Source organism: Triticum urartu, chromosome 6 (assembly GCF_003073215.2).
Source record: "Triticum urartu cultivar G1812 chromosome 6, Tu2.1, whole genome shotgun sequence".
Taxonomy (NCBI): domain Eukaryota; kingdom Viridiplantae; phylum Streptophyta; class Magnoliopsida; order Poales; family Poaceae; genus Triticum; species Triticum urartu.
Genome location: NC_053027.1, coordinates 525,799,914 through 525,811,930, shown reverse-complemented (window position 1 = coordinate 525,811,930; position 12,017 = coordinate 525,799,914). Strand labels below are relative to the sequence as shown.

Sequence of the window (12,017 nt, the reverse complement as noted above, 5' to 3'; positions counted from 1 at the left end):
ACTTTGTTGCACTGCCATCTGCTTAGTTTACACATCATATATGTCGATATGCCATGCCCATCCATTATCAATACATATTCCATCTGTCATCATACCATGTTTTCCACTTAAATGTTGTTCTTGTGCATCAGACATCAAAAAGGAAGAGGGTGATTCACTACAAGAAATATGTCAACTTGTGACCTTGACTATTAGTCACTGAAAGGTCATTGTTTTTCATTTGCGACCTTTTTTTGACCAAAAACAGAAGGTCAAAAGCTGGCGGTCATAAACTGAAATTAATGACCTTCTCTGTGAGAAGGTTGTGGACGTTTACGACCAAAATATGCCTATTGTTTTGTTTTGCTCACTAGCAGCACCCCCAGGCCTCGTAGGCATCCGACGTGTCAATCTAATGTGGCAGAAGAATCAGCCCGATCCAATTCAGTTTTCTACATGGGCCTAGCCCAACAATTCAGCCTTTTTAATGTATTTTTTTCTTGTTAATTTTCGCTAGCTACATGGGCTTGGGCCATTAATTCGGCCTTTTTCTAAGATGCAGCCTTTTACAGTCTGCTGGTTTTTTATTTTCGTCCTTTTTTTGCCACTGGTCCCACCAATCAGATTGGTCCCACTTGTCATGCTTATCACAAAATTGATCCCACACATCAAAAATTTCAAAATCTGTCAAACAACCATTATAACTTGTCAGGTTTCCATTTCACGGGTATTCAAAGCACATACACAATCATTGTTTCGAACAGAACAGAGAGCAAATGAAATTGGTCCAAAACCATACTGCATTAATCTAATACAATCGTTAGAGTATATTACAACCCAGATATGCCTACTACTGCCTACAACTACAACACATAATATGCTACTCTTTGCTGATATGCTTCACAGCTTCGGACATGGATTCGCACTTCACCTGTGCAAAAAATAAGAATGAACATATAAGAATAAGAACAGCTACAGAACATCAAAGAGTAGCCAATGAGGGATCCAATAACTTATAATCAAGAATTGACAGCAAATGCCATGTACATAAATAATATGACTAACACTAACCAGTATGCGTTCATGGAGTGACTAAAATGTTCTCACTGGCTAGGAATTTTTTTGGTATATAATATACTGACATCTCCAACTCTCTAAATTGATCATAGAAATGAAAACTATAAGAACGAGTTTTAGAATCCAGGCACGTCAAATTTTAAGCACCAGCAGAATAGATCTAACAAACCAGACCATGATCATCATGCGCATCAGGATTTATGGTTCTAGCAAAACAGTAAAGATATGGACATCCACGCATCAAGCATACCAGCTACTACATCACCATTCTCGTGACCACAGACATCACCATTCACTAATAATTCCCATTGGGAGATCAAACTATGCATCCAACAAGCTACAGCAACAGGGAATGCAGAAAAATTTATGACCCGAGATGACGAATCAACTGGGTGCATCTCAGTTTGAACAACCATGGCGAGACAACAACCGAATACTAATGCGGCGAATCAAATCTTCATGCAGGAGCAGCGCCATTCGTGGCATCCACATGAGGTCGCGCAACATCAAGAACATGGCGCATGACAACAACAGACCTAGAGATCTAGGACGGAGGGAGGGGGGAGCTTACACTTGCGGATGCGGGCGGCCGGGTAATCGCACGAGGAGCAGGTGCTCTTCTGGAGGTGGAAGTTGCGGCAGCCGCAACAGATGCAGAATTGAAGGGGGTCCTGATGTAGCAGTAGCAGCAGCAACATGAAGAATTGAAGACCGAACAATAGAGCCTGGAATGCAAACAGAGAGGCATGAGGAAACTGAATCTAATCACATCAAATCAAATCGAGCTGCTGCACCTTGACCTTGAGGAAAACAAACCTCATCTCATGTCATCTCAGAGAAGAATAAGATGAAGAAAAATATATGGCTGTTGCTCCATGACCATGACCTTGAATTGTTGCTGCTGCACCAGATCGAGGAAGAAGAAGACCTGCAAAAAAGCAATAACTAGCAATGCACAAGCATGAATTCATGGAAGGACGGATGCAAGGCCAAACATCCAGCATACTGTTTCTTAATGCCCCAACTACTTAAAAAACCATGGTAGTTCTAATCATATTAAATTAAAGCACAAAGTGAAGTCATGAACTCATGATATTGAGAGTTCCATCTTATAAAGCTTTCTGTTTAGCATATCCTAAATCATAGTCTATCTACCAATATATGAACTCTTTAGTTTTCAGAATCGAGGTTCACATATTTGGGCTAATTTGTACACTGTATTTTTAGTATTTTTTTACTTGAGACAAACTAAATGCTAACATCAGTGACAACAAGACTTGAACATAAATAGCTATTGAAGAAACATGTTTATAAGATAGAATGAAAATGATTTACACCACAACATATAGTTCACATGTACTGGAGATAGAGACTACAGAACACACATAATCACACATATGCGAACAGGGTACTACTCCATGGTTCAGGTTACACTAATAAACAAAATTATACAAGCGACTAGACTAGTATCACTGATCTACAGAGTAGTACTAAACAGCTAAAAATAAGTAGTAGAAGTAACTAGTACAGGGAGCAAGTACTCCTTTCATTTACTTTAAACTGAGACAACTGAAAAGGAGTACTCCTTTCATTTAATTTACTTTAAACTGAGACTACTAAAAAGGAGTACTCCTCTCTTGAGAATTTGATGTAAATGAAATCCAGGAGTATGTGAGAATATGGGCATCTTTATTTCTTTCTGCAAGCTTTATCTTCAGTGCCCTGTAATCACCAAAAGGCAATATCAAAAATTATCTGGTAGGCTAATAATATCAGAAAGCTTGGCAGCGACTGCACATACCTGTAGTGTTCGGTCTTCCAGGCCTTCTTGTTGTCGCCGATACTGCACGAACATTAAGTAACAAACTGATCAGCATACAGAGAGTATAAATTTGACATTGTAAATGAAATGTTCTGACATCAAATATCTCCATTCTACAACTACACAGACCCTAGACTAACAGTCTTAAACACAACACTGTCCAGATTCAAAGTTGGAGGCAGGTGCGTGGATGAAGCTGGCGGGATTAGAGCACGGACCTGGGCACGGTTGTCGTGCATCCGTCGCTGGGCATGCGGAATGTCCAGGAGCAAGCAAAGCCTACATTCAAAGTTTACGAGCAAGCAAAGCTATCAGTTTCAGCGATCTGTAATGTTAAAAAGTTCTGGAGAGTTCAAAGTTCTCTACATTCTAATGAAGTGCTATCAGTTCTCCACGCAAACATTTCCTACGATTCAAACAAATTTTTAGGTGGAGCAGGACCTAGAAACAATGTCTGGCAGTACCTCAACCAAAAGTAGGTGTATGATCATAATCTCACTGGTTGCAACTTGCAAATTCAACAACAAAATAGAGCTAGGGGGCAATGTGATCTCTTGCCAATGAACAATTTAAAAAATGCCTACTGGATGCCAGTTTTTCCCATTCAAGTATATATGTGGAAGACATCCTACTTCTTAGCTTCATTAGACTGGAGCGGCCCATGTGGGAATGGCAACAGGTCACATGATCTCAACCATCTTTTGATTATCTTATGAAACAAGTGTTAAGTTGATCAATAATTGAAGCTAACCATAGTGTACGACATGCTTAGTGTCGTGCCAAAGCTGCTGTAGCTACGAAACTATCTGGAAAACGACTCTATACTGGCCCCAACTGGCAGAAATAAGCATCACGAGTCAAAATTCGACGAACATTTCTGAAGATCCCGGTCCTGACTACTTCCTGCACCGAATTCTCCACATCTACTTCAGCTCGTATGCACTAAAGGTAAACCATTATGTGCAAACTAACGAAACGAGGCATCAAAATTGCTCAATTACAAACCAAACTATCAAACCACTGCTCGCTGATCGTGCCACTAGCCCCAAATTCCAAGCCGAGGCCACGCCAAATCATGCAATCAGCATCCCAAACCCATAAAACAGAAAGCAAAGCTCCCAGATCTGATGCTCTCACCGCAACAGCGAGGAAGTAGACGAGCTTGAACGAGAACTTGTGGAGTTTGTGGAAGAGGAGGTAGCAGAGCACGATGAAGGAGGAGCCGGTGAGCGAGAGCGCCGCCGCGGTGGTGCCCACAGTGTCGAGGATCTCGTGGTTTCTTAGGGACTGGCTCGCCGCCGCCGACGCTGCCAAGGCCGACGCTGCCATGCCGTCGCCAGGGCCACAGCCATGCGGTCGACAGGTGCCACGCGGAAGCGGTTGCGGATCTGGGCCCCGACGGCGCGGACCCCCTTCGCCAACGGGCCCTGCCGCTTGTCGCCATGGAGGGGTTGGCCATCGAGCAGGAAGGGGTCTCTGGCTAGGGTTTGGTCTGGAAGTGGGGAGTGTCGCTTGGCTCGGCGTGTAGGAGGCCGGGATTGGGGGAGGTCTGCGACGGCGGCTGGTTTGGAAGTGGTTGTGGATCGATCCAGAGAGGAGGAGTCGTCGTGGGTTGGGGGTGATCGATCCAGAGAGGAGGAGGAGGAGGAGGAGGAGTCGTGGAGTCGTGGGTTGGAGGGGATCGATCCATATGGATCTCGCCGGACAGAGGGCGCCGGAGGTGGCGGCGGCCAGGGAGGAGTGGAGCGCTAGGGTTCAAGAGAGAGAGAGAGAGAGAGAGAGGTGGGCATGAGGGGTTGGGTGGGGTTCGCGCGAGAGAGAGGGGCGGTGGTGCGTGGGAGGAGTGTGCGTTGTGGGTTGGGCGACGTGCGTGAGACAGGCGGGCCGTTGGATCCATGAGCATCCGACGGTGATTAGGCACGATCCGCGTGAGATGCTCCTGGACCAATCAGAACACAGCAAACAAGTACCATATTTTGACCATCTAAATTGGTCGTAACCGACTAAAAGTAAGGTGCTAAATCATATTGGCTATTTTATGACCTGAAAAATAAAATAAAAATGGAATACCCTCTCATGTGTCATCAAATTTGACCTTAGTTTTCAGGAATAATGACAAATCGAAATAAGACAAATATCTTTTAAAAGAGTTAGGAGAAATGAGTTTTTTAGATCATTTTCAATTTTTTGAGTGCCCAAAATGAGTTTTTTTTCTGAAACACCTACCATATATTTGTTGCAAAACTGGATCAAATCATTTTTCTAAAATACTAGGCCATATTTAACGCACAATTGACCAAATGGTTGGGTGTAAATTTTTTTGATCCACCTCTCGTGAAAAAGACAAATTTCCGCCGATTCAGCTGGAAGTGGGTCAAATTTGAACGGTAGCTGCCTTGTAGTTTGCTCTATATTTTTCCCAAAAATAATTTCTAGGAACATAAGTATCTATTTAATCAGAGAAACACCAAAAAAATTCCAAGATTCAACCACTAGCTAGGAACGGTCATTCCCGCCGTTTTGACCGCATTTTGAAATGGGCATAAAAATTTCAAAAAAAAATTGGGAAACCTTCGCATTGTGTCATTATATGTGGCCAAGCTCCCAGGAAAAATAACAAACTTGTAATATGGAAATTATTTTAAAAAAGTTTTCTCAGAAACGAGCTATCACGTGTGGAGATCAATGGCTTTCAAGCCAAATGATCAATCTTATGGCCACATTCATGGCATAGTTTGTTCAAATGATCTCATATTGTGCACAAGGGTGCATATTGGAATGGAAAATAATGTTGCCTAAGGAAGTTTTCATTATCTTTGGACGAAAAAATCATTTTCCATTTTTCAAGTGCCCAAAAGGAGGGTTTTTTTGTGAAGGACCTCCCAAATATTTGTTGCAAAATTGTACCAAATCATTTTTCTAAAATACTAGGCCATATTTAATGCACAATTAACCAAATGGTTGGGTGTAAAAAGTTTTGATCCACCTCTCGTGAAAAAGACAAATTTCCGCCGATTCAGCTGGAAGCGGGTCAAATTTGAACTGTAGCTGCCTTGTAGTTTGCTCTTTGTTTTTTCCAAAAATCATTTCTAGGTACATAAGTATCTATTTAATCAAAGAAACACCAAAAAAATTCCAAGATTCAACCACTAGCTAGGAACGGTCATTCCCGCCATTTTGACCGCATTTTGAAACGGGCATAAAAAATTCAAAAAAATCAAATAATTGGGAAACCTTCGCATTGTGTCATTATATGTGGCCAAGTTCCCCAGAAAAATAACAAACTTGTAATAGGGCAATTATTTTAAAAAAGTGTTCTCAGAAACGAGCTATCACGTGTGGAGATCAATGGCTTTCAAGCCAAATGATCAATCTTATGGCCACATTCATGGCATAGTTTGTTCAAATGATCTCATATTGTGCACATGGGTGCATACTGGAATGGAAAATAATGTTGCCTAAGGAAGTTTTCAATATCTTTGGACGAAAAAACCATTTTCCATTCTCCGAGTGCCTAAAAGGAGGTATTTTTGTGAAGGACCTCCCAAATATTTGTTGCAAAATTGTACCAAATTAATTTTCTAAAATACTAGGACATATTTAATGCACAATTGACAAAATTGTTGGGTGTAAAAAGTTTTGATCCACCTCTCGTGAAAAAGACAAATTTCCGTCAATTCAGTTGGAAGCGGGTCAAATTTGAACTGTAGCTGCCTTGTAGTTTGCTCTTTATTTTTTCCAAAAATCATTTCTAGGTACATAAGTATCTATTTAATCAGAGGAACACCAAAAAAATTCCAGGAATCAACCACTAGCTAGGAATGGTCATTCCCGCCGTTTTGACTGCATTTTGAAACAAGCATAAAAAATTCAAAAAAAATCAAATAATTGGGAAACCTTCGCATTGTGTCATTATATATGGCCAAGTTCCTAGGAAAAATAACAAACTTGAAATACGGCAATTATTTTTAAAAAGTGTTCTCAGAAACGAGCTATCACATGTGGAGATTAATGGCTTTCAAGCCAAATGATCAATCTTATGGTCACATTCATGGCATAGTTTGTTCAAATGATCTCATATTGTGCACACGGGTGCATATTGGAATGGCAAATAATGTTGCCTAAGGAAGTTTTCATTATCTTTGGACGAAAAAACCATTTTCCATTTTCCGAGTGCCTAAAAGGAGGTATTTTCTTGAAGGACCTCCCAAATATTTGTTGCAAAATTGTACCAAATTAATTTTATAAAATACTAGGACATATTTAATGCACAATTGACAAAATGGTTGGGTGTAAAAAGTTTTGATCCACCTCTCGTGAAAAAGACAAATTTCCGCCGATTCAGTTGGAAGCGGGTCAAATTTGAACTGCGGCTGCCTCATAGTTTGCTATTTATTTTTTCCAAAAATCATTTCTAGGTACATAAGTATCTATTTAATTAGAGAAACACCAAAAAAATTCCAAGATTCAACCACTAGCTAGGAACAGTCATTCCTGCCATTTTGACCGCATTTTGAAACGGGCATAAAAAATTCAAAAAAATCAAAAAATTGGGAAACCTTCGCATTGTGTCATTATATGTGGACAAGTTCCCAGGAAAAATAACAAACTTGTAATACGACAATTATTTTAAATAAGTGTTCTCAGAAACGAGCTATCACGTGTGGAGATCAATGGCTTTCAAGTCAATTGATCAATCTTATGGCCACATTCATGGCATAGTTTGTTCAAATGATCTCATATTGTGCACAAGGGTGTATATTGGAATGGCAAACATTGTTGCCTAAGAAAGTTTTCATTTTCTTTGGACGAAAAAACCATTTTCCATTTTTCGAGTGCCCAAAAGGAGGTTTTTTTTGTGAAGGACCTCCCAAATAATTGTTGCAAAATTGGACCAAATCAATTTTCTAAAATACTAGAACATATTTAATGCACGATTGACAAAATGGCTGGGTGTAAAAAGTTTTGATCCACCTCTCGTGAAAAAGAAAAATTTCCGCCGATTCAGCTGGAAGCGGGTCAAATTTGAACTGCAGCTGCCTCATAGTTTGCTATTTATTTTTTCCAAAAATCATTTCTAGGTACATAAGTAGCTATTTAATCATAAATACATGGTTTGGTGGCGATACATCGAGGTTTGGGTGGTGGCCGTGGGCCCCAACTCTAGAGCGCGTAAACTGCATGCCCGCCGCGTGGTTACCGCGTGACCGTGGCGGTGCCATGTGTTCTGGGTGGCCTAGGAATGTCTAGTGGGTTGGAAACTCCCCAGGTAGGTGCTAGGAAGAAAATTACAACATAAGATTCTCACAAGGAGACCGATCGATGCTCAAACATGAATTAGCAGCCAAGTGTTTGATTAGCGGTATGAGAAATGTACATGGCTAATGGGCGTGAGTTTTGGCTGAGGATGATCAGTTACTAAGAAGACCGTCTTCACAAATTTTCAGCTCAAAAGGAGGAGCCTAGGTGGTACTTGTTTTGCAAAGTACCACACTGGACATAAATACGAATGTTGAAGCCTAGGTGGTATTTGGTGGAGGATGGTTATTTGAGCATAGGAAAGAACTGTAGAAAATGGATACTATTTGGACATGCCAAAGTGGTACTTCCTTCACAAAGTGCTGCTCTGAACAGAATAGGAAAATGAATATTGTTGAATTATTTTTAAACTAGGCAAGGAAGGTTTTTGACATATTTTATGAAGATATGATCCAAACAATTTATGAGAATTTTTTGGGAATTTTTGGAATAACAGAAATATAGGTTGCTTCACAACCTGGGGACAAAATTGACACATGGACATGAGACATAGGCAAAACTGATGAGATGTCGCCTAGTCATCGCAACCCACCACAACTTACAAGGCTATGACCATCTATATTGGTCGTTAACAACTAGAAATAAGGCAGCGGACTAGCACTGTTTGCTTTATGACCATTTCGTGTAAGGAAATTACGACCTTTCTGACCAAAATGGTCGCAATGGTTTAGGGTTTGGAGCCCCCTGAACAGCTTTTGACCAATTGGTCTCAAATGGTCATAGATCTATGACCAATTCTTCTAGGGTCACTGCCAGAAGGTCACTAGTTGACATATTTCTTGTAGTGATTGCCGAACTTGAAGGAGCACCAGCAAAGTCCTTGAAAAACGTGGTGGTGCCGGAGAAATCAGACAACACCCCACTTATATTGGATGTACAACCAGTGACACAAAACGTAGGACCGACTCCAGCAGACTGTACCCATACTTCACTGGCCACACCACTAGCCCCACCACACAGGACCTGCACTCCAGCAAAAGGTATACCGATTTCATTTGCCATAGCACCAGCTGTACCACAGAAAAATCCCACTCCAGCAAAAAGTACAGCAAGTCCACTTGCCGAAGACCTATCCCAACTGCAGAGACGGCCAATTCTTGCAGATTGGAAACTCATTCCATTTATTCCCAGTTTAAAAGACAATGCTTTCAATGTTGTTAGGGACTACGTGCATATATTCCCATCATGGGAAGATTATTGTGAAGACAAACACCATTTTCACATCATCATGTCCAACTTACGTGTAAGTGCTATTATTCATGGTTATTATTTTCCTGTTTTCTACTGATTGAACACATTGTTGTAACTAGGCGAGGGTCAATCTGGATAGTCATGACGAGTAAAGCTTGCTTGTGCTTTTCAAGGAAGCATTGTAGTAGTATCGGTGTTACCTGAGGAAATCACACTTTGATGGCAAGTCTATAAACGAATTTCTGGTGAAGTCTCCTGTGCTAAATTTAGAAGACATTGAATGGAAAAACCTTGTTATGCACTGGTCTCGTTCCCAGGATGAGGTATTGTCTATGAAATCACATGACAATTTGAACTTCTACTTTTCCGCATGTGCCTTATGGGTCTTTTTGCAGGAAATCTGCTTGAAGAAGAATTCCGGTTTGACAAGAACGACATGATATCACAAATATGCTGCCCGCTGCTTTGCTCTTGTTAGTACCTGTTGTCCTGTATCATTGTACTTGCATACATATCTGGTTCATTATGTGACAGCAGCATGCATGATAGCTTGCTTATCAATTGTTCGCTCCAAATTATCTGATCTGTATGAATGGTTACATTAGTGTAGAATATATCCAATGCCAATGTTTTTTTAGCTCTGCATTGTTCTTGTAAGTACATGCTGTCCTTTATCAGTGTACTTATAATGACAGGTAGTTGTTCATGTACCATCACTCTGCAGCTTATTTTCCTTTGCCCTCCATTTTCTACACATCAGATCTATATTCACTCTTACCATAAGGTTGGTACTGAAGAAGTTTAGCTGTGCATTGCTCTTGGTTGTACCTTTTGCCTGTATCGCTGCACTTACATTTATAGCTACTTGGTTATGTGGCATCACTCTTCATCTTATCTTAAATATTCTCCATTTTTTCGTATATTATCACATCTATATTTACTCTTAACAAAATGTAGAATAAAGGCAATGCTTTTGAAGAAGATTCTGTGGTAAACTTCTTGAATTGCCCCCCCCCCCATCAGCATGGACAAGGCCTTTATAGAGCCTGTCTTCACCAATAATGTAAGTTTGTCCATCTCAAGCCTTCAAACTTTGTTGTATATATTTGGTTAGCCATGACTGCAACAACTGTTTATTTTTGGTGTTTGCATCAAATTGCTTGTTTAAAGTTTATTATATGTAGTTCATAAAGAAAAGTTCGTCCTTTATCAATTTAAGTTTTCAGTTGTACAACCAAGTTCCTTCTTCATACCATGTAAATTAAACTATAAGAGCAAGTGATCTTCTTTTGCACTGCATGTATGCTTCTGTTCTTCATCTGTAATCCAGTGGTGTGGTGAACCTACCCACTACAGCACAATATCATATTCTGCAATGTCTTAACTATGAACAATGTCATATCATTCTACTATTATTTAAACCGTCTCTTTATTTGCCAATCTGAAATGGTATAAATTGACAGCACACTAACCATTCATACTTATGAGTTCTTGATTTGTAATCTAGTGGTGTCGTGAAGCTGCCAACTCCTTCACAATGTCATTTCCTGCCATGTCTTGACCTGAACAATACCATATTGTGGTAATGCAAATTTAAACTGTGTCACTTTATTCGTCAGTAAGAAATGTGATGAATTGTTAGCACTGATACTTTTATGTGCAAAACCTGTCATCTGTCTGCTTGTTTATCTTTCAGAGTGAGGAAGATATAAATGTTGAACAAGTGCAGTCTCATCATCTTGCTCAGCTGCTTGCGCTGCAGCTCCCCAGCAGGGCTAACCTTTCTTGAACTCTATTGAAGTGCTGTCGGTTTTGTATATTATTTTGTCGGCGTGTTTATTTGCACTGGTGGCGATCTTTGATGCCTAGTGTATGTAATCTGCTGTCTGCTTGTGCTTTATTATCATAGTGGCGAACTTTGATGCCCAGTGGATGTAATATGCCGTAATTTCTTTATTGTATAGTATAGGTTTTTTCTTATTCACGATGCTGCAGTTATTTTACTGTATATATATCCTGTCTTCATAGTAAACCGGCCAAACCATAAAATTACGGTACATAATCGAGCCGCATGCAATCACGATGTAGGTTGGGCCTGAAACGTGCCGATTAGCTCACGAGCCGACAACAGCCTGAAATGAACCCCAACCCATGATTGTGCGAATCGAATCACGGGCTTTTAACAGGCTGAATAATTGTCTCGGTCCTTGTTTGGCCCAATCAGATATCGACTGTGAGCAGGCCGGATGCAAACCGGGCCGTAGTTAGGCCCAACTATATGACAGGCTTTTAACAGGCTGAAATTAATATAGGGCCGAAATGTTAAACGGGCCCTTAACAGGCCAAAACTAATATCAAGCCGAATTACTAAGTGGGCCTTTAGCAAGTAGGCCCAAAAGCATAGTGTCCAGTTGACGTGCTGAATCTGATATGGGCCATAATTAGGCCCAAAACCTCTTAAAGGGTCCGACCTGATCTGGGCTGTAATTTGGCCCAGAACATGGTAGGCTTTTAACGGGACGGATCTCATATGGGCCACTATTAGGCCCGGAGCATGGCAGGCCATTAATAGACTGTATCAAATATGGGCCGGCATTTGGCCCAAAACATGGCAGCCAGTTAACGGGCC

The 12,017-nt window shown here is 40.7% G+C and overlaps 1 protein-coding gene across 1 annotated transcript; it reads right to left on the bottom strand.

The window, feature by feature from the left end:
* Positions 1-677: 677 nt before the first annotated feature.
* LOC125512655 (G-protein coupled receptor 1-like) lies at positions 678-4,658 on the bottom strand. The gene is made up of 6 exons (XM_048677751.1): positions 4,016-4,658; positions 3,097-3,157; positions 2,858-2,899; positions 1,873-2,778; positions 1,628-1,781; positions 678-910 (listed from the first exon to the last, which is right to left on the bottom strand). Exons 1-4 carry the CDS (start codon positions 4,205-4,207, stop codon positions 2,771-2,773), a joined length of 303 nt encoding a protein of 100 aa, XP_048533708.1. The 5' UTR covers positions 4,208-4,658; the 3' UTR covers positions 678-910; positions 1,628-1,781; positions 1,873-2,770.
* Positions 4,659-12,017: the final 7,359 nt, after the last annotated feature.

What these genes read in the sequence shown, in the direction of transcription:
- LOC125512655 (XM_048677751.1), bottom strand. Translation starts at nt 4,207, where the DNA reads ATGGCAGCGTCGGCCTTGGCAGCGTCGGCGGCGGCGAGCCAGTCCCTA. An exon ending in TCTACTTCCTCGCTGTTGCG is followed by an intron (nt 3,158 to 4,015) that starts GTGAGAGCATCA and finishes CTTTGAATGTAG; the next exon opens with GCTTTGCTTGCTCCTGGACA. An exon ending in TGCACGACAACCGTGCCCAG is followed by an intron (nt 2,900 to 3,096) that starts GTCCGTGCTCTA and finishes ATGTTCGTGCAG; the next exon opens with TATCGGCGACAACAAGAAGG.